The sequence below is a fragment of the Trichoderma harzianum genome (assembly GCF_003025095.1).
Source record: "Trichoderma harzianum CBS 226.95 unplaced genomic scaffold M431scaffold_6, whole genome shotgun sequence".
Lineage (NCBI taxonomy): Eukaryota > Fungi > Ascomycota > Sordariomycetes > Hypocreales > Hypocreaceae > Trichoderma > Trichoderma harzianum.
The window spans coordinates 1,382,997-1,403,940 of NW_020209254.1; the positions used below are offsets into that span (position 1 = coordinate 1,382,997).

At 51.7% G+C, this 20,944-nt stretch overlaps 8 protein-coding genes across 8 annotated transcripts; 4 read left to right on the forward strand and 4 right to left on the reverse strand.

The window, feature by feature from the left end:
* Window positions 1-148: 148 nt before the first annotated feature.
* Window positions 149-1,091, reverse strand: M431DRAFT_85193 (hypothetical protein; the record flags this gene model as incomplete). Its single annotated transcript, XM_024923525.1, has 2 exons — window positions 149-590; window positions 682-1,091. 2 exons carry the CDS (start codon window positions 1,089-1,091, stop codon window positions 149-151), a joined length of 852 nt encoding a protein of 283 aa, XP_024774590.1.
* Window positions 1,092-1,453: 362 nt separating this feature from the next.
* M431DRAFT_433365 (hypothetical protein) lies at window positions 1,454-3,574 on the forward strand. Its single transcript, XM_024915118.1, has 3 exons — window positions 1,454-1,867; window positions 2,124-2,276; window positions 2,419-3,574. Exons 1-3 carry the CDS (start codon window positions 1,816-1,818, stop codon window positions 3,324-3,326), a joined length of 1,113 nt encoding a protein of 370 aa, XP_024774591.1. The 5' UTR covers window positions 1,454-1,815; the 3' UTR covers window positions 3,327-3,574.
* Window positions 3,575-5,306: 1,732 nt separating this feature from the next.
* Window positions 5,307-6,074, reverse strand: M431DRAFT_433371 (hypothetical protein). Its single transcript, XM_024915119.1, has one exon. It carries the CDS (start codon window positions 5,958-5,960, stop codon window positions 5,460-5,462), a length of 501 nt encoding a protein of 166 aa, XP_024774592.1. The 5' UTR covers window positions 5,961-6,074; the 3' UTR covers window positions 5,307-5,459.
* A 1,697-nt stretch (window positions 6,075-7,771) lies between these two features.
* Window positions 7,772-9,137, forward strand: M431DRAFT_86064 (hypothetical protein; the record flags this gene model as incomplete). Its single annotated transcript, XM_024923633.1, has 2 exons — window positions 7,772-8,223; window positions 8,282-9,137. 2 exons carry the CDS (start codon window positions 7,772-7,774, stop codon window positions 9,135-9,137), a joined length of 1,308 nt encoding a protein of 435 aa, XP_024774593.1.
* Window positions 9,138-9,781: 644 nt separating this feature from the next.
* On the forward strand, window positions 9,782-10,855 carry M431DRAFT_508336 (hypothetical protein). Its single transcript, XM_024919095.1, has one exon. The coding sequence runs from the start codon at window positions 10,050-10,052 to the stop codon at window positions 10,698-10,700; it is 651 nt and encodes a 216-aa protein (XP_024774594.1). The 5' UTR covers window positions 9,782-10,049; the 3' UTR covers window positions 10,701-10,855.
* A 163-nt stretch (window positions 10,856-11,018) lies between these two features.
* On the forward strand, window positions 11,019-12,138 carry M431DRAFT_495150 (hypothetical protein; the record flags this gene model as incomplete). The annotated part of the gene is made up of 3 exons (XM_024917329.1): window positions 11,019-11,268; window positions 11,334-11,492; window positions 11,681-12,138. The coding sequence occupies 3 exons, from the start codon at window positions 11,019-11,021 to the stop codon at window positions 12,136-12,138; spliced, it is 867 nt and encodes a 288-aa protein (XP_024774595.1).
* A 570-nt stretch (window positions 12,139-12,708) lies between these two features.
* On the reverse strand, window positions 12,709-13,022 carry M431DRAFT_433495 (hypothetical protein). Its single transcript, XM_024915120.1, has one exon. It carries the CDS (start codon window positions 12,987-12,989, stop codon window positions 12,801-12,803), a length of 189 nt encoding a protein of 62 aa, XP_024774596.1. The 5' UTR covers window positions 12,990-13,022; the 3' UTR covers window positions 12,709-12,800.
* Window positions 13,023-15,757: 2,735 nt separating this feature from the next.
* M431DRAFT_84870 (hypothetical protein) lies at window positions 15,758-18,903 on the reverse strand (the record flags this gene model as incomplete). Its single annotated transcript, XM_024923482.1, has 7 exons — window positions 15,758-16,067; window positions 16,269-16,738; window positions 16,845-17,680; window positions 17,748-18,086; window positions 18,144-18,665; window positions 18,726-18,770; window positions 18,849-18,903. The coding sequence occupies 7 exons, from the start codon at window positions 18,901-18,903 to the stop codon at window positions 15,758-15,760; spliced, it is 2,577 nt and encodes an 858-aa protein (XP_024774597.1).
* Window positions 18,904-20,944: the final 2,041 nt, after the last annotated feature.

Genomic DNA, 20,944 nt, shown 5'->3' on the forward strand with positions numbered 1-20,944 from the left:
TGGTTCGGGTCCATCGCTGCCGATTCATTAGGTGGATAAGGAGGGTAATGCAGGGCCATGAGAAGGCATAAATGTCACCCATCAGATGCTTCCTCCTCCAGCCTCCAATAGACATCCATCTGCTAACACAGAATCCCCCTCTTTAGCTTCAACCAAACTTGTCATGCTTGTTCTTCACTTTGATCTCCAGCAGCCGCTCATGATAGTCGCCCTCCCGCTTAGCCTTCTTGAGCATCCGCACCTCGTCCTCGTCCAACCTCCGCCCCGCCGCCTCCTCCAGCTCGCGGCGGCTAATCTTTGACTTTTCGCGCTCCTCCTTGGACGTCCTGAGGCGGGGCTTGAACCGGGCCTGCATGCGGATGCGCAGCGTCGTGTTGAAGGTGATGGAGTCGGCGTCGCCACGGACCTCGGCCGGCGGCGCATTCGGCTTGGACGATGTGGACGGCTTGATGGTGAGTAAAGTGTCGCGGAGCGTCTGGAGCTGGAAGGTTCCCGGGGTGTCTGCGGTGGCGATGATGTTGAACGATTCAAGGGGGGAGACGGCTTCTGAGGTGGCCGAGAGCAAGCCAATCTTGTCACAGGCGAGATATCTGTAATTCCGTCATTAGTTAGTACAATGTGGGGAAAGCATAGATAGCATCTAGAGATTTGATATTGATATTGCATTGTATTCGAACATACCTTCCGTGATGCCCCTTGAAGCGAAAGTTTTCGGTGCCGGCAACGCGGTTCGCTACCCAAACCTGCCTGACATCATGAGGCTCCGCGCTCGTCGGATTATTATCGACAATGTTCTCAATCGGCAGCGCAAACACCTTTCCGCTCGGGTCGCAGGCGAGGGCCGACGGCTTGTCCGTGGGCAGGACAATCATGACGGGCCCGACGACGTCGCTGACGGCATCGGCAGACACCCAACTGTCGTCGTTGGGCTGGTCCTCGTCATTGTTGTCGCGGTCCCTGTCGGTCCTGACCAACTTCTGCTGCCTGCTGGTGCTGGACTCGCCGGGCTCGTCGTCGTCGGCGCGATCCGCAGCGGCGCGCTTCCGCTTCTTGGTCTTTTTGTCGCCCTTGAAGGTCAGCGGCTTGACCATGGTAAAGTCGCGGCCAACGGGAACAATGGGGAAGCGATCAATGCGGGTTGCGTCGGGGCTGTGAGAATTGGAAGGGCGTGCGACCCGGACGAGATGCGCCGTATTGATTATTGCCTGGACGGACTCGGTAGCAATACGCGGGAGAGAGCCTTGAAGCCTTGAGCTTGTGAAGAGCTATTACTCACTGTAACATGACCTGTAGGTAGTTCTAGTAGACTAATACTGCAACTCGTACTGGAGAGGTCGGGGGCCGGCGAGCTCCATCCGCGGCTGGGGCCGTTACGTAAGCCGGCTGCTTGGAGCTCGAGCTTCCTCTGCACTTTGGCGGTTCTTTTGGCTCGTCTGTTCTTGTTTGGCGCACTCTAATTGTCTAGTCGCTGCCTCGGGACCCTCTCATTTGTCTTGCGATTTTGCTTGCCCCTCCCCCACCCAAAATAAGTCGAGAAACCGGCACAAAAAAAGTACATGTAAATGCTCTGATAATTCGCTGGAGCGTGGAGGGAGCGGAAATGGAGCCGGTGGTGGCGGGCCTTTGGGGGCGAGGATCAAGGACGACGTTTTCCCTTTTCTTAGCGACAGCCCCCTCGTACGACCCGAAGGATCAAGATCGATCCTTTTCTTCCGCATCTTATTTTTTTCTTGCCATCTTGATCACTTGCCCAGGCATTCCTCTGGTCAGCAGCTGACATCTGCCGTATCATCGCTCGTATCGTATCGTCTCAACATGGCGCCCCTGGCTCAGGCTGTGACTGTGTCTCTCAAGGACCTGCAGAATGGTATGAGATCCCAGCATGTCCATCTACTTGTTACTGCCTACTCGATATAAGTTGTCCGTCCCAGCCATACATAGCCATGAGATGGAATGGAATGGAATGGATGGAATCAAAGCCCACTCATCCACTCACAATTGCACAAGCCGGCATTGTCATTCACACGCTCACACTCTTCTTACTCACACTCTTACTCACACTCGCACTAATTCTACATGAACACACACTGTCGTTGTTCCCCTGGCTTACACACCAACCACAGGAGACGTCTCCTTTGAGACTCTGCAGCAGGCCTTTGGCCCTGACTCCCTCGGTATCCTAGTGGTCAAGGACGTTCCACAAGAGTTCGCCCAGCTGCGCCATGTCGCCCTATCATATGGATCCTATTTGGGAAACTTGCCCAAAGAGGAACTGGGTAAGTGCTTGTCTGCCTTTTCTTCTTCTTTTACTTTCAAGCCACCGAGATGGGATGGAGGGTTGTGGGAGGGCAGCCCAGGCACCTGTTTTTCTATTTCACAATGACACAAGCCGCGGAGCGCTTACCATCGCTTCTACAGACAAGTTGGAAAACGCCAAAGCAAAGTATCTCACCGGCTGGTCGCTGGGCAAGGAGACTCTCAAGAATGGCCAGGCCGACACCTTCAAGGGGTCCTACTACGCCAACTGTGCCTTTTACGTGAACCCCAGCCTGGAATGTGCTGAGCCCACGGCCGAGTTCTCACCGGAGACGTTTCCAGAGTACCTGTCGCCAAACGTCTGGCCCGCCGAGAACGTGCTTCCCGGCATGAAGCCGGCAGTGACGACTCTCTGCCGCCTCATCATCGACGTTGCCGTGCTGGTGGCGCGCGCTTGTGACCGCTTTGCCGAGCAGGAGATCCAGGGGTACCCCAAGGGCTACCTGGAGCACGTCGTCAGCACGTCCAACACCACCAAGGCGAGGCTGCTGCACTACTTCCCCCAGGGTGCGTCTGAGGCGGCGTCGACTGCGGCAGAGGGTGATGAGGACGACTGGTGCGGCACCCATCTCGACCATGGCTGCTTGACGGGACTCACGTCTGCCATGTTCATCGACGAGAAGGAGGTCAACCCGGCGGTGCCAACAGCAGACTTGACAAGCCTCAACGGCGCCTCTCTGCCTCCTCTAGAGGAGCTGCCTGCCTCACCGGACGCTGCGGCTGGCCTCTACATCAAGTCTCGAACGGGCGAGACAGTGCAGGTCAAGATCCCTCGTGACTGCATCGCGTTCCAGACGGGCGAGGCTCTGGAACGCATCACGGCTGGCAAGTTCAAGGCGGTGCCTCACTTTGTGAGGGGGGTGAGGGCCAGCGTGAGTGATGGGAGGGTAGCGAGGAATACGCTGGCCGTGTTTACGCAGCCCAACCTTGGCGAGGAGGTTGACATTGAACAGCACTTGACGTTTGGCGAGTTTGCCAGAGGCGTCGTGACGAAGAACACTGTGTCTTAGGCTGAACCCTTGGACTTAGGACATAGTAAATAGTAAATAGCTGAAATACGTTGTGACTGTGACGGGGGGGATGCTGCCTTGGCTGAAGGCAGATGGTCCTCTGGCACAAATCTCGCTGCCAATGACAAACACTCCATGTGCCCACCCATATGAGTGAGTAGGCAAGTAGGTTACCAAGTTGTTGTTTCAGCCTAGATTTCTGTCGAGCTGTTGTGCTGCACCCGTCGCTCCGGTTGTTGTCTGCGGTTGATATTGTCTACCGTCCCAAGAACAGGCCAAAGGCGTCAAAGACAATATTCGGCCAACCCGTGTCCGCCTCACCGGCTACACACAGTCACAGTCACCGTTGTGCTGCCCACCAGCGCTGCAGCCCCCCTAGGGCACGGCATCGCACTTCCTGCAGGTATGACTGCACGTTCCCGCCGCGACGGAGAGCCGCAGACCGTAATCCAATAACCTCATTTTCCCACTTTGTTTCTTGTTGGGCCTCGTGGCAATGCCGGAAGAGACTATGGGCAACCACGTGGTGGGGAGACATGGGGAGTCAAAACATTACAGGTCAAGTAGCATTTTTTCTTGCTGGGAGGATAATAATGGGCGAGCCATGTCATGTCATTCCAACCGATGGGTGCCTAAGGCTGGATCGAGGCAAAGGCGACGAAACGTACAGCCGGCCTCGTTCGGCCCCCATGCACATATTTGCGTCGACCAAGCAAAAGACGTCATTCCAAGTTCAATAGCCTGGGGGGAGTGCCGGGAGCTAGAGTCCCGATGCGGGCTAGCCGTGGCCCTGCGTCTCCCTTCAACCTCACCTGAACAGCCATGAAAAGCAGAAGAATCGTATCATCCATGGGCATTGCGTGAGTCTTTTTCCCCACCAGGCGACGGGAACGAGCGGGCGGGGCGCGGGCATGTTCAGCTGGCCGTGGCCCATGGCGCAAGGCAAGGGGATGAGGCCGCTCGTTCGCTGCCTCAGCTTCGGTGAGAGACGAGCACTTGTTCTGTTCGGTTCTGTTTGTTAGCCAATTCCAGCCGCACGGAACCGGGATGGGCGAATGGGCGATGCGAGGGCCGATGCATATACGGGTATGCGAGACCAACGGGAACGACCAACGATCAACGACCAACGAGAGACGGGAAGACGCAGCCGCGGATCGGGAAGCGGAAGCTTAGAAGTGGATTCGTTCCGTTTGCTCATGTTGTCTGCCTGGAATTGTAGGGCGATTGGGATTATGATGATGATTTCTTACTCTCAATCAATCACGTGGAGAGAGAAAAGAAAGGTTAGTCAGTTACTCAGACAGTCACCTGCTCACCTGATGAGGAATTGTAAAAGCGTAAACGCCTCAAAAACAGGGCATTGCAGTGAGAGTGTACGAGTAAGTAAGAGAGAGCGTAAGAGAAACCCATGGATACGAACGCTGTGAATGGGTTCTTCGCTTGGCATGGATTGATCTCGAAAACCCCGCGCCGCAAGACCCGGGGGTCAGCAAATCTGTCACTTGTCGCCCTCACTCTCCGTCATTCTGTCTCTGGCTTGTGCCGGACGAGTTCTTACCGGGCTGACGGACGGCCCAGCTGGGTGAGCGAGGGAGGACCAGGCCAAAAAAAGAAACGAGCGGGAGAGACAGAGACATCCATTGATAGCCAATGCATGGCATACAGGAAAACACGGCCCAGATTGGGTTATTACGGGTTACAGTTGGTTGCAAGCACAAGCACAGGGGCACCTCGCCTGTTGTCCTTCACTAAAACCAACAGCACAGCGTCTCACAGCAGCTACCAGCCCTACATACCCTCCCTCTCCACCCTCCCTCCCGCTGGCTAGTATAGCATCGCTAGGCCCAACGCGGAACAACCCCTGCTGTCGATTTCGATATATTGCTGCTAGCGTTGATGGTAGCCGCAGTAAGAAGCGAATAATGCTCGAGAGCAACCAAAGCCAGATGCAGATGCATCAACTCATGCGGCCGCCCGCCCCCACGACCGCCCGCTGTAAACGGCTCCGGGCATATCCTGGCTCTGTCTCTCTACGCTTGTGTTCGGCATCTCATTCTCACTCTCAATCTCACTCTTACTCTTCGCTCCACCAGACCAGGCGGTATAAGCGCTTCGCTGTGCTACTTCGTACTCCTACCTACTATGGAAGCTACATAACCCAGCCAGCCGGAAAACGGAAACAAGAAGAGAGTGGTAATATGAAAAAATGCCATCATAGAGGGGCAAATACGACCCGGAGCATAGAAGCACAGTCCCCTTGTGATTGGGGCTGAGGGCCGGGGGTGGTTGGAAGCCTGCAACCCTGCATTTTGGGAAGCGGCTGATGGGGGATGACGCTCGTTTTTTCTCATGGTGGGGGGTGACACAAGGACAAAAAAAAAAAAAAAAGGTCAAGTTGCCCGAAGTGAAACAAGGTGAATGCGAGTGGCGGATTGGATTGGCTAGATGCTGCTTCGTGGTTGGCTTTGATACGAGTTGACCGATCGTTATATGGGACTGGACGATGATTTTTGGGAACCAGTCGGAGAGAAAAGGGAGGGGGCGTGTGTGGATTGGAGATGTGCCTCTTGCTCGCATAACGAGAAAAATAAGAAGGAAAAAGATGCCTCGACACAAAAACGCCCGTCGATACATTCTCGTCGTTTGCCCTACTAACCGAGTATATCTGCTATTTTCAAGGATGAAAGGATACACACTGCCACCACCAATTCAACATGCCTTAGTACACAACAAGACAAACTACCGCCGTAATATGATGCATTTTCTCACTTTCAGTCACATCTTCCTCAAGTCATTCATGTCATTCGTGTCATGGAAAAAGTAAAAAAAGCGGAATGCAAGGCCAAGACTCGAAACTGAGACATTTGGCAGCCAGAAAAAGAATGTCTCAGGCCCGGATTTCTTTTTATGGCAACACGGGCAAGACATTCTAGAACTCCCGGCGTTACACGAGTGGGACAGAGATGACAATTGATGACTGCAAATCTTGTGCTTTCTGACTTACAAGCACGAGCCTCGTCTGCCCGTTTGTAAGGTGTGGCTTGGGGTTGCATCTACGTAGGTATCCATGTTATGCTGTGTTTTCTTTGTGTTGTTCCATTGAACATTTTACGGTTGTTACATGCAAAGTAGAAAAACCGAGAAAAAAAAAGGAAAGGAAAGGAAAAAAGTGAAAAAAGAAAGGAAAAATAGACCCCAAACCAAGGCCCTCTTCGGTGAAGCTGGCCGGCGGGCCATTTCCACTTTCGGCAACAGCCACTTCTTCCAGGCATCACCATCATGAACCGCCGCAAGACATTCCACCCCTGCCTCCCAGCCAAGAGAAAGATAGATAAATAAATACACCAGTCCAAAAGAAATAATAGCACCAAGAACATAAAAGGCCAATCAACGCAAGGCGGCCAATCGACTCATCCAGATCATCGGATTCCCTCTCCCTCATACGCCCCCTCCCCTACAGCCCTGTTTTGATCCTCCTCGAATCCTGCCAATGAGCAAGCCACGCTGGCCACGGCATTCTTGGGCGCACAGGCAGGGGCATCAATCACACGCCCCCCCACGTTTACAGGCCAGCCACATGGCTTCTTACTCTTTTTTTGTTGCCTTGTCTTGACTCTTGTTTATAGTCACATATCTGAGCACTTCGTTTTTTCAGCTGTACGGGTACATAGCCCTGATCATTGTATTTGCCAGGGGGGGAGGGGGAGTCTGGACACCAACACAGCTTTGACCTGAGCGTTGGGTCCGTTCATTCAGCCCCCCCTGGTCCGTATCTACTATGACGCCCGGAAAGAGAGAAGCAGAAGAGAGTAAGTCATCGAGTTAGGCAAATGTCGTCTTCCGTGAAAAGTGATGGCCGAAGGGGGGGCAGCGCTTGAGGGAACCGGGGAGGGGCATGTGGTGGAGAGGCGCAATTCAGCTTTGGGCAATGGCAGGATTCGAACCAGAGAAATCCGACGGTGGCCTCATGGCTTTTCTCTTTGGTTTATCCCACTGTGTGAGTGTGTTTGGTTCTCGTTCCCCATAGCCTCACTGGTTGGCGGGCTCCAGAGTGGTTCGTTAGATGCTAGTTTGGTCATGGATGAGTTGGGGCTGTCATCTGGGTTCCTCGAGGAGATAAATATGCAGCTGTGTTGCCACTTCATGAAGCTTCTCATCATTCATCACCATCATCAACAAACAAACAGTACAGAGTACAACACTCTCTCACTTATACAAAGTCTTCCTACACTTACAAGATGAACCGAGTTAACGTCATCCCGTCTTCTATATCTCACCACGCGGTGGGTGAGCCAGTCTTGGACGGAACCAATGTTTCGTCCCATTTCCCCTATCACTTCTTGCTGCTTTTGGTTCTCATTGCTCCTCTTGTCCACACCTACAGAGGTCACAAGAGCCGGACCGAGAGACCACTCTCCGTTCGTCTGTTCAAGATCTTGTCTCAGATGAGATACCAAGTATACTCTTTTGTCTACAATGCCGTTCTCAACTGTGCCAGACCAACACTGTCCATCAACATCTTCCCACGAAAGGTCCTTGTCACAGACCCTTCAATGGAGAGCATTCTATCAAGACATACCTCGGAGACAAGTCTTGCCAATGTCATCTTTCTCATTGGCCGTCGAGTCTTTGACTTGAGCAACGAGACCATCAATGCCATTGGATCATATGATCCTCGTCCGGTCCACGTTGGCGAGTTCTCTTCTGCAAGTAACGCCAGGGCCCTCGTCGGCCAGGTATCAACGGCTGCAAACAAGAGACTACAGAGCCAGCCTGATGTTCAAGAGACTGAGCTTGGACCATGGCTCTTTAAGTTGACAAGCTCATCTGTGGCGAGTGCCCTTTGGGGCCCGGAGAGCCCTTGGGTTGTCGACGACGAGTTCCAAACCGCCTTCATGTAAGTCTACCCTTCTTTCCTTCATTGACTTTTCAAATAACTGACATCATGATAATAGGGAAATCAGCGGTTCGCAAATGACTCTCCTCAGACCCTTTTCGAAGTACACTGCCCAGGCAGCCCACAAGGCTAGAGCTCTCATCATCAGCAAGCTCAAGTCCTTCCACTTCAACAACAGAGATTCCAGGCTTCGACAGATCGCACACAGAATCAACGCCGTTGCCTTGTCCGATACTGAGTGGGAATCTAACAAGGATTACTTCAACGTTGAGCTGCTTACATCGCTCGGCCTCTTGGTCACCCCCAGCAGCATGGCTGTCTGGATGATCCGCCATCTGTTGATGCGTCCCGATCTCCTTGCCAGAGTCGTCAAGGAGGCACGCAACCCAGACATTCTCGATGCCGAAGGCAGAATTGATGTTGCCCGCATTCGAGAGTCATTCCCCTTCTTGGCAGCATGCTTGTATGAGACGCTGCGCCTTCACATGACAGCCATCCCGCGCCTGGCAAAGACCGATCTTGACATTGCGGTGCCAAACTCGCAGCCCATTCATCTCAAGAACGGAGACCTCATCTACCTTGCCATGTCTTCCTTCAACAAGGACGAGCAGACATGGGGCTCCGATGCCAGCACCTTCTCCCCCGACAAGTTCCTCACCAACGCCGGCAGCCTCTCCGCCTCCATGGTCCGAAAGCTGCGCGTCTTTGGCGTCGCGGGCAACTTGTGCCCCGGAAGAAAGGTCGGCTTCGATACCATCTTGTTTGTGGTCGCCAATGTTCTGCGAGACTTTGACATTGAGAACCCTCGAGGAGAGGACGTGGCGTACCCTGAGCCGAGGACCGAAGATGGATTCGGCATTGGCTTTGAGCGATGCGCCAACGAGATTACAGTGAGACTCAGGAGGGTTGTCTAGAGAGGTGGGAAGGGAAGGTTGTACAAATGACTGGAAACAAAGAATGATATCATGTATTATGCTGGGAGGATTATCTGTTTTGGACTTTTCGTTTTTTTGCGATATAGAACTTTGGACGCTCTAGCGTGGGTGGATTTTTGAGAGCCTGGAGCTCGCGGAGTTTTACTGTATGATATGATACATGGATGGGAATTAGATTCTGAAATTGACTGCTGGTACTGTCAACTGATATCCCTCTGATGTTTTCACTTGTATCCCATTCCTGTGATTGAGATAAGAGGTGGTATCTTGAGTGTTGGATTACATACAAACAGCGAGAATTTGTGAAGCACACAGTCAAGAGTAAATGATATGGAAAATGAGAAATATACTGATGAAAGAAATAGTATCTCGAAGTTGTTGAAATCACGACGGTAATACAACGTGCTCGCCGTGTTGCTCTGTAATAGATGGCGGATCATTGCTCTGTAATAGATGGCGAATCATTGCTCATGTCTCGTCGGGCCGACGAAGTTGTGCAATCGCATGGAATCACGTCATCGGGCATCTTTCTTTTGACAGGCTGCCCCGCTGCTGTAAGCTGGACGAGTGCCCGAGAGCTATGGATGGATTTGACATCACCTTTGACTTATCGAGTAAAGCACCTGTAATCAATTAGTACATAGGGAAAAGTAGGTAGTAGTAGGCAGGCACATGTTATGCATTGATCGATTGGGTGAGATGGATGGAGGGGTTGAGGGGTAATTGCTTCAATGCTCCCAGCGATTTCACCATCCTGCCTGTAACTTTGCTCTTCAATACTGAGCTCTACAAAAAGCAACCAACTTCAAACTTCAAACTCTACCACTTCACATTCAATTACCTTGCATTCAATACCAACAACCCCTCATCAAATCCAAGCACACAGAAACAATGGCTGTCCCTCCCAAGTTCGCCGGCCACAAGCTCGAGTTCGCCCCTCCAACAGCTTCATCCTCCTCCGTCCCGCGCGCAACTCACACCTTTGAGCTCTTCCTCGACTACACCTGCCCCTTCTCCGCAAAAATCTTCAACACGCTCACCACCCAAGTCTTCCCCGTCGTGCGCGAGACTCCCGCCTGGGCCAACAGCCTCACCGTCGTCTTCCGCCAGCAGGTCCAGCCGTGGCACCCGTCGTCGACGCTGACCCACGAGGCTGGGCTCGCCGTCCTGCGCCTCGCCCCCGAGAAATTCTGGGCCTTTAGCGGCGAGCTGTTTGCCGCGCAAAAGGACTTCTTCGACATCAGCGTCGTCAACGAGACGCGCAACCAGACGTACCGCCGCTTGGCGAAAGTGGCCGCCAAGGTGGGCGTCAGCGAGGAGGAGGTCTACAAGCTGCTGGCCATTCCCGAGAAGGGCGGCGACGATGGCGCTTTGAATGTTGGCAATGCTGTCACCAACGACCTCAAGGTTGTCACCAAGATGAACCGCTTAGTGGGTGTTCATGTCACTCCTACTGTTGTGTTCGATGGTGTTGTTCAGGACACCAGCTCTGGCTGGACTGTAGACCAGTGGAAGGAGTTTTTCACCAAGAACATTGCGTAAATGGATGTGAAGGATCTGTCATTGTTTTAGCAATTGAAAAATGAACTCAATTCATGCTTTTGCTCTTGTGAAATGAAGATAGGACCCGTTAATGTGAGAATCCAGCTATTATTGTTCAGTAGAGCAATTACAGTAGCTCAGTAATGGAGAGTGATGCACCAAAGCTTTATCGTTATCGCAGGTGGACCAATCCGGATGCGACCACTTGACTCACAGATCATTAGCCTAGGTGCACTAACATAAAGATTCAAGCTCAGCAACTTCATTACACTTTGACTCACTTTGGTTCAATCTTATGACTAAAACTCACTACTCAACATGTTCTCCCTGAGATTGTGCAGTAAAAAGCCATTCAGCACATTCATCAGCACCTCATCACCCCCACGCCTCATTAACTGGCAGCATCTCCCCCGGACTCGCCACCTACGACAGCTCGAAGACAGATGCCTTCAACGATGCTACGCCCAAGTAGCTAAGAAGCCCATCTCAAAACCGACTCTCTCACCAGCCGAGCAGGCAAAGCAGCAGGCCAAAGCTGCCGCCGCCACTGCTGGATCTAAGCACTACGGCAAGCCTTGAAAATACAACTCATCCCCAGTCGAGGACAAAATTGCTAACGATGAATGAACACAGAGGTTGCTGAGAGATTGCTCATATATCATGCGGGCACTGGACGGATCACATTCTTGGCCATGGTCAAGGTGACGACTCTGTTTTTGGGGGCGTTTTTCACGTTTATTGTTGTGCCGGGATATGTCAAGGCCGAGAAGCCGGAGTGGGAAACTCTAGGGGGTGAGTTTGACCTCATTTCGTTTCGTTTCTTTCCGATATCCCCCAGTGAGGACATTCGAGACTGCTGAAGAAGACTTCTATGACGATCTCATCCATTTCAAGGGACCTCAGTATCGATGCTCGCTCCTCTCACTCCATCCCCATCACCCAGATGATACGAAAATGATGGTCATGACTAACTCGTCCAGTTGCCCTCTGCGGCCTTATTCCCCTATTTTTTGTGGCATACACCACATCTCCCTTCGTCTCACACATTTACATCCATCTACCTCCCGTCGCCCGCGTCAGCCGCCCAGTCCTCGAGCGCTTCATCCACGCCTTGCCCCCCTCCACCGAGTTCACTCTCACCACTATGAGCGCCATCGCAAAACCTCGCTACAGCACCATGCAGGTAGGTCACCTACGGCCGGCAAAGCGACGCTTCGGTATCGTCAACTATGTGCGAGACGCCGAGGGCGCTATTGCGGAGAACGAGACGAGGAAGTGGTACAACCTGCGGGCCATGACCAAGTTTGGCGTGCAGGAGGCTGGCGTGGAGAAGAAGAAGCTTAAGGGGAAGAAGGGCAAGGACTTGACCGAGGCGTGGATCTGGGATGTTGCCAAGAGCAAGATTGAGAAGAGGGCAGTGACAGAGAAGGCGGCATAGTTTGTCTTGGGACTCAACGGTGTGCCAATTTACGAATACATATTTTGTATGAATGGTGTTGTCTCGATATTACGACTACCTTACTTGTATTACATATCCTATCAGCGCAGAGATCTATAACGTATAACAACCAACCGCGAATCATCTCACTAGCTCTATTCTATATATATCAACAACCTACATCGCCATCTCACCTATCCACAGGAAAATCCATCAAGCCAAACGCTAGGAACAAAACAAGTAACATGCCCGTTCCCCATCAACGGGATGTGACCCGAGCTGCATACCATCGCGGACGAACCGTGCTAGCAGTAGCGTCTGGCATAGAACGATTGCAATTCCATAGCTTCGGGATTGGAAACATTCTGGAAGTTCTCGTTGAGATGCCGCGCTTGGCCTGTGCTGTTATGTCTTTGTTTCCCCGTGGTGGAAGGTAGGTAACATCGTGGGCTTTGAAAAACGAGACGGACATTGTCATACGCGTATCTCATGTATAATCTAGTCAATTACCTTTACTCCAGAGTTCACGACTCCAAAGTTCGGTAGTCTCCAAAACACAAAGATTTCACTCCATTTTGCCGCACCACGAAACAATCCCCTCGACCCCGCCAAAAAGCCAAGACATTATTCACCTCGCATCACATTAAGACACCTTCATTTCCTCACCGAACTTCACCTTGACCTCCCCAAAACAGAACAAGTCCCCCCTCCCCCAAAAATAATGAAAAATAAATGAAAAATATCGCATCCCAGCAAATCACACCACCCACACCACATCCCGGAACCAAACCCCAGTCCCTCTCACATGCTATTTTTTTCTTTCTTCTTGTTACCTCCGACACAAACCTCATAGATCCGATAGGCTCCAGAAAAATCAAGCCTCGGCATTTTTCACTCTCCCCCCCTCTCACAAAACTAAACAATGCATCTCCATCCATGCTGTCTAAATCCTCCTCCCCCCTCCTTGCTCGTTATTATCACGCATATGCATGCATATGCCGTACATTACATGTAACTCCATACACCACCTGTATTCCTTCGTACTTTCGTCCAACGACCAGTCCGGTAATTATTTAAAAAAGGGGAATGGACAATATCAGACGAATTAAAAGACAGCCCTGGCAAAAGAACACTGCAGCCGTTCCCACAGTCTAATCACATTGCATGCGTACATGTAAGTGTAATTCGTAATACTCCTCGAATACGACCAATAATCAATCATTGCCACTCTCTTCTAACACTCTCACTCCCACACCCCCTCCTTTTCCCCATCGAAAGTTTCTTTCATTTTCTTCCAGGAACATGCATCAACAGGACCAACAACAAGCCAAGAAGAGGGCAAAAAAAGATGGTCAGAATATGCCCACATAGATATAGCCTAATTAGCCCAGGTCGAGTCGAGAGAAAGCAAACGAAGCATTTGCCCCAGAATCTCCACATAGTCCTTTCTGCCCTATCAACCCCGTACTGTATGTAACAATGCTCCATACGCCGATTAATAGTTTGGAGCATGGGCCATGTGTAGGATTCTGGTAAAATCCTCGTTTGCTCGAGGCCCAGTGTGTAAACACGTACCATTGAAGGTGATTAACAATAAGATCATACAAGTCTTTTACAAAACCCATCCTACACATGTCCTAATAAGAAAAAGACAACAACAGCAGTTCTCCAAATATACCAAATATATCCTCTCTCTCTCCATAACAAAATCAAATCAAATCTTCCACCCATCTCACATTCTAATACGACTCTCACACACACACACCCTCCCCTCCCCCCCTTCATCACGGCCCCAAACTAAACGCGGCCTCGAGCAAAAAAGTTCCCCAGACCCTTCAAGAAGCTCATTTAGCGCCGCCCCTCTCTTTTCTTTCTCCCCCAGACGCCTACTCTTATCAATCTGTTGGCTGGCTCTTCTCCTCCCACCCCATGTCCCGAACCGAGGGCGTACTTGTACATATGACTGTATGCACACGTACATGCATACATACATGCAGTCTACATACGCACGGTCTGCTCTTACGCATACACATTACGAGTCCATACAGTGCTCTTGCAACAGTTCTCGGTATGTAATAGCGCCCTGCGGAACATGTACATTTATATACATATAGAGCAACAAACAAAGGTGGTACTGCTAAATATGCTTGCATCTTGCCCGGATCGCGAGGCTGGTTGGCCCTAAGCCCAACGCTCGCCACCACCACCCCCCCTTCTCCCTGCTTCAGTTCTCTCTCTCTCTACTTTAGCCTCCTTATAATATATCGTACTCGTACAGCAAGCATATTTGACCTCCGTGCTTGTACAACCTCAGAAAGATACTTCCAGCTACCTACCCACGGAACGTTCCGCCAACCCTGCTCGGCTAAACGACAACTTCGTCCTTGAGACTCCTTCCGAAACATCTCCACATCATCACCTTCGTCCCAATATATCAGCGGCGCCTCATGTAGCATCGCGTGTCCTGCTCCGTAGCATCAAAGCCTGTACGTCTCTCTCTCGTTATCTGGGCCTCAATTTGCCTTCGTACGACGGACGGTTCCAGCCGCCACTCGACATGACATGAACATCAACCCACAAGAGTCCGCTCGCCCGGCCCGTACGCCGTTAATTAACACAAGTTCGGCTTTATTTCGTTCAATTCCGCTTTCAGCCCAGCAATGCACCCCACAAGAAACTCGGTGCGTTCCCCGTGGGTCCTCAGAGTACTTCTAATAATATTACTCGTACATACATGCACACGTATCTCCAATCCTTGAAACTCCGCACCTTGATTTTGTATCCAAAACACCTCTGTAAACCATACCAAATATGTCAACATTGCCCATTGTCTTGTACATGATGCCGCTGTTCCCATAGCCAACAGAGGGCCGTGTTCGTAATAAAGATCCGTTATGCATCACCGTAAACACCAATGATATGTACTACACACACAAGCCAATCCTGCAATTCCCGAGATCCCGACAGAACCGATGATGGATGCACCAGGTAGCAAGAACTGAGAAAATGTGTGAATCGACCTGCAACACCGCCAAATTTGCCCATCATAGATTCATTAAGTCCTCCACCAGTACAGCCCGCAGGGCGTTGCTGGTTCTCAAATATTGCTTTTGTTTTGCCAGAGCGCCTCTTTCTGTTCCCGAGCCTCCCCTTGTTTTAATGTCCATCTTCACAACTTGTTGCCAAAATCCTCATTGATCGTCGTGGATGATCGCGTCCCAATAGCACGAAACCCACAACATAAGAAATGAATAAGTAATAAAAAGGGACAAAGATGAAAAGAAATTAGCCTAGCAGCTCATCTTCGTCCAGCGCATGTAAAACAAATCGAACCAAGGATGAAACAACAAAGCATGGGGAGATAACTATACATGACCATAAAGATGAAGAAGAAAGTGAAGAAAAGAGGAACCGATAAATGATATATGTCGTTATAGAACCGTCCATCGTCAATGCCGCGAATGGCGTCATGACCGTGCATGAGCCAATCGGTTGAGAACCGTCAATCGTAGTCCCTCAGTCGGAGGTCGCATCTGGATCGAGTCCTGCGCCGGAGGCTGTGGGGAGCTAGGAGCCAGAAGCCAGAGGCCATGGAGGTTCTGTCGGTTCGAGAAGGCCGCTAGCGGCGCTTCATTGCCGGCGTGGTTCCGTCGTAATCCCATCCACGTTTGAGACCGCCTTCGTATACGCTGGCCACAGACTCCTGCCACATCGCGGGCGTGACGAAATTCGGCACAGGCGCAGCCACATATTGATGTGGGGAAATGCTGTGTTGTGAGCCGGACGGCAGCGAGGAGTTTACAGCTTGAATGTCTTCAAGTGTAGGGACTTCGGGTGCACCTGAGGACGAGGCAACGTTCAGAGAACTGGCCGGGGAAACAGGGTTGGGCTCGGTATGGGCGGGCGTACCAAATGTGGTGTTCCATTGTCTAGTGACCGTGTTAGTCCATCAATCCGTGGGTGTACATTGCAAAGAATGAATACATCTCAGTCATGGTAGGGATATGTGGTGGAGGAGTGAGATTAAGGGGGGGAAGTAGAACTGGGAGATGATAGAAAGAGAGAGAGTAGAGAGAAGGGGGAGACAAAGGAAAGAAAGAAGAATTCCAAGTTCGCTGGTAGAAACCTACTCAAAAATCCTAGCCGGGTTCCAAGCTGGCTGCTCTGGCAGGGCCATATTCGGTGAAATGCCGGGACCGACTGCCTGCGGCATCATAACGAGCGACTGTGCAGATGGGGAGTCACTCTTACTGTCCAGACCGCCGGTAGAAATTGGAGGTGATATGGGATGGCTTATGTAACTGACTGTTTGATTGCCGCTCGAATCCAGTGCTTGTTCCATGGAACCAGCGCGTTGCATGCCGCGATATCCTGGGGGACTAGCACTATGAGATGGATGAGGGCTTCCGTAGGGGAAAGAGGGCTTCAGAACAAAAGGCTTCCTAACGTCAGCTGAAAAAGCCTCCCGGACGGCGTCGATCTGTCGCTGCAACTCTGGCATTGGCCACGCCTCCATCACCTTTTCCATGATTCTCATGTGGCGGGTAAAGAATTCTCGCGCATCGGTGTGGAGATCAGGGTCTGGGGAGACAATCGCGACCTAGTTTTGAGAGTTAGATTTGTGCAATATATACGGATAATAATTCTTCTTCTTTTTTCTCTCTGCGCAGAGTACAAGGGGGAGTAAAGAACTGAGCGCGGCTTACTAGATGAAGCACAATGCATGAGAGCCCAGCGTAGACAGTAAAACTGAAGCCACGCTGCATGCACTGTAGCCCCATGGTTCCAAATGAGTTGACAACAGCTTCCTGAAGGCGGCAGAGAGCACGAGCCGAATTGTAGCAAATCATCATGTGATGCTTCCATTGAGCTTCCTGGGTAGTTGGGTCTAGGAATGACAACTGAGGTCGGTGGAACAAGATCAAAGTCAGATAGTAATATGAGTGCAGGTTGCCAAGGAAAGGCGACGGTAGCCAGGGTGCAGAGCCGTCCGGAGGAAACGTAACACTAAGATCGGCAGGAAGTTCTGCCAGGAAGGCATTGAAGTGCTGGTCCATCTGCTGAAACTCGGGGTCGACTCCCCAATCCTTTCTCTTCCTTAGCCGCACATAAATGCTGGTTATTCTAGCAATGTTTCGCACGTTGCGAGCAAAGTAGGTGAAGTTGCGCGAGACGTGGTATTCGGCATCGTCTCCACCGGGAATGGGCTTTGGAACATTGAAGTCTACAGAATCGATGTCGACAGCCAAGTTGTAGCGACCTTGTGGAGTTCCCACCATGACTTCGCAAACAAAGACTGTCTGCCAGATTCGAGTTCGCAGCTGGCAGTCCGTTGGGCTATATTCGCAAGGCCGGCCCGCCTGGTGCTCCTCGTAATGCTCTTCTAGACCAAGATCCTTGGCCATTTGAACGCATTGGACAACAGTCATCCATGAGCGGTAGTAGTAACCTCGCTTCGGTGCGGCTTCTCTGGCCTTGAGAATCATCAAAAGCGCCTGGAGTGTGCTTAGGCGAGGAACATCCATGAAAGCATCGGCATGTCCTAGACTCGTGTTAGTATAAAAGGTCTCGATGTATGCTGACATTGAGTAAAATAAGGGGCAACGTACTTGATGCTAGCGCCAGCCATTGTTGGCCCTGTGCTGGTTCATCTGCTAGTCGCCCTCCAATGGCGAACAGAGCTTCGAGGATTAATGGGGAAATTGATCCCCTAGCAGTAGCCCATTGGCGGTAAAACATTGATCGGTTGAGCACCGGGACGTAAGGATGAACGTGGGTGAAGTAAAGATCGAAATAATGGATCGCAGTTCCATCATCCGGCATCAATTCAGGAGGGATTCGAATCCTGTGCCCTGGGCCGATCGAGATGGGGGGCAGGTCCAGGTCGTCATCATCCTCAACTGCCGGTTCTTCACGTCTAAAAGAGGCCTTGTTCCTTAGATATGGCGCTGTGGAGGGTTAGTCAGCGAGGTGGTATATTACAGTTTGGGGCTCGCAATTCATACCTGTTCCGATCTCATTCATCTTGAGGCCGCCCAAGAGATCCGCTAGATCCTGCTGCTGGTAAGAGTCGGCGGAATATGCACCTGGTGATGAGCCCGGCTGCGACGACTGCTGCATGGGAGGCGTTGGGAATGCATCCTGAGGGGCCACATGCTGATCTACCATGGACATTTGCGGGGGGACCGTAGTGTAGTGAAGATTGTGCTGGGGCTGTGAAGCATCGTAGGGAAGAGTTTGGAAAGAAGCTGAAGCTGCGTCGGGATAGCCGGCCTGCGGCGCATAGACGTCTTGTTCGGATTTGAGGGAAGCTTGTCCCTGCTGGTGGGATGGCATTCCCATCTGTTGAAATTGGTTCGTCGGCGGGACAAAGGCCTCGTAGGTTGTCGAATCAGTTGCGCCATCGTATCCATTTGGGCGGACGCAGTGAAGCTTGAGGCGAATGCAGGCACTGCATGGCCAAGTATTTGTGGTGGCCGCATCGCACTTGATCTTTCTTCTCCGGCAGCCTTCGCAGGCTCTCATGACTGTGGAGCAATGTCAGCAATTGTGGTCACCATGGTTCTATACGGCAGGATCCGAAGTACCTTTGAGCCGCTTATGACGGTTGTGTTCGTCAACGAAGACATAGTCTAAATTGAGCAGACGACGGTTAGTTTACGACCTTTGCCGATCTACCAGCAGTGGAAAACGGAGCTGGTGGTTCTCACTCTTCTGTGTCTCCCTCTGGGGGTATTGCTGAGGCGCAAAAGTATAGCTGTTCATGCCGACGCTCTGGGCGTTCTGGGAGTCCTGCGGCAGAATGCGACGAATGGAAGGGTCATTAGAGGCCATGACGGCAAAGGATGCGCTTTCGTGGATCGGTCGTCAAGCGGGTCGTTGCGAACGTGTACAGAGATGAATATCGGTAACGGTATAGATATAAGATATAAGGTAGGTAGGTATAGGTACGGACGTCAGGTTGGTATATAGGTAGGTATGGCAATGTGGTATTAGTATCAGCGTCGGGCTCGTGAGTTCATGTACATTAACACCGGAAAGTGGCGACCCCGGCGCCTCGGTATGTGGTCGCGCAAAGCTGCACAGCGGCCGCAGAGAGAGAATCGAAAGACTGAGAAAAACGAGACGGAAGCGGCGGCGAATTCGTCCGGCAATCCGCGAAATCAATCCAGAGTCCCAAATTCTCGGCTGGAGGCAGCGGGATTTGGCAGCGTTTGGTGTTTTTGGCAAAGTTGGAACTCTGTGGTTGACGCGGGCAGTAGCAGAAAGTACAACCTAAGTATAAACCTGAGGTATTGGATAACAGAGGGGCAGGCGCTGGCGTTGTAACTCGTAGCAGGATGCGGACTTTTGGGGTTGGCCAAGGACAAGGGCTAAATGCGTGGGTGGTACCAAACGGGACAGAACAGACAGGAGGGGCGTCTGCAACTCCAAAGACAGTGCAAGGGGGGGTGTCCAGAGAAACAAGGACAGGGGCAAGGGGCTTGGCCTGATTCTTGCCTCGAGCTGCTTGGTGCTTGGGATGCTTGGGCCCAGACTTTGCATGCGCCTGTCTCCCAGGCAGGTACTAGAAGGCTGGCGCTGACAGGGTGGGCTGCACTGGGCGTCTTTGGGGTTAGGCGGACGCCTTTAGTGCCCGCAAGACAGTGCAGCTGTGCCGTTCCAGCGGTATCTGCTCAGTGCAGTCCAGCAGCTCGCGAGGGGAGACAAGTACAGGCACACGACCTGCAGCCTGGTTGGGGCAGTGGCAGCTTGTACCTGTACGCGGTGCATTCAGAAGGATTTTTCCTTCGCCTCCCTGCCAGCTGAGGTCCATGGATGATACGGACTTGACGGACCCGAACGCAAGAGTCGGGAATCCGAATGTTACAGCAGAGGACCAAATCACAACACCTCGATCAACAGTTCTGCAGAACCCCGGTGGCCCTCCTGGAAGGGTTCTTTTGTCCTCCACGTCAATTCTTGCTTTCATACTCAAGTTGTAACCACAATCAACAGGAGGTTGTCGAGTCAGGGATGAGGGGCAACAACTCTCGACCAGTAACTGGCCGCGGAGAGAGAAGCTTCAAGGAGTCCGCGTTGCGCAACCTAGGGGTCAGGTACCAGGCAAGCAAATTGACTGGTTGATCAATCATCAGGACCATGAGACATGACATGATGATGGCCACCTATATGGATCTTGGCGCGGATTAAGCATTGGCCCGTCGAGCTCGATTCCATGGGTCTTGTGTGTGGCTAGCTCTCATAAGCAGTGACAAAACGTAATCAAGTGTCCGCATTATTCATGTAGTGTGGGACTGTCAGTTGTGGGAAGTGAAGTGCCCCAGACATCCCTATTGTTCAAGTGGCTTCAATATGTACTAATAGGTACCAGATGCAGGTACCAGACATCTACTAAATACAAAGTGAGAGGTACTATCTGCAATTGGGCCATCTATCGTTTGATGCCGAACAGCGATGCTGCGCAAGGCATTCGGGCATACAGATAGAGCGAGCGGGCGCCAAGGGCGATCGTACAATACTGATCCTTTGTGCTTCCGGACTCCAGATCTTATATCCCAGGAGCACGGAGTTCGCAGCCAGAGTCCGGCGACATAAGCATCTCACGCTCGTATTCCACAATGCGAAATGGACCACGGCGCGCTGTAATTCGCAGAGGTACGAAGCATGCTGTACGCCAAGGGCGATCACTGATATTAGGGGTGGAGTGGTGACAGTCGACATGACCGTTACTTATTCTAAGATGAGACTTGAACCATGCTGTGCTCGTAGGATGGAGCCAAAGGAGCCTCTCATCCCGCAGACT

Coding starts and splice junctions, on each gene's coding strand:
- M431DRAFT_433365 (XM_024915118.1), top strand. CDS start 1,816: ATGGCGCCCCTGGCTCAGGCTGTGACTGTGTCTCTCAAGGACCTGCAG. Junction 1,868..2,123: donor TCTCAAGGACCTGCAGAATG/GTATGAGATCCC, acceptor CACCAACCACAG/GAGACGTCTCCTTTGAGACT. Junction 2,277..2,418: donor CTTGCCCAAAGAGGAACTGG/GTAAGTGCTTGT, acceptor TCGCTTCTACAG/ACAAGTTGGAAAACGCCAAA.
- M431DRAFT_433495 (XM_024915120.1), bottom strand. CDS start 12,989: ATGAGGTTTGTGTCGGAGGTAACAAGAAGAAAGAAAAAAATAGCATGT.
- M431DRAFT_433371 (XM_024915119.1), bottom strand. CDS start 5,960: ATGTATCGACGGGCGTTTTTGTGTCGAGGCATCTTTTTCCTTCTTATT.
- M431DRAFT_508336 (XM_024919095.1), top strand. CDS start 10,050: ATGGCTGTCCCTCCCAAGTTCGCCGGCCACAAGCTCGAGTTCGCCCCT.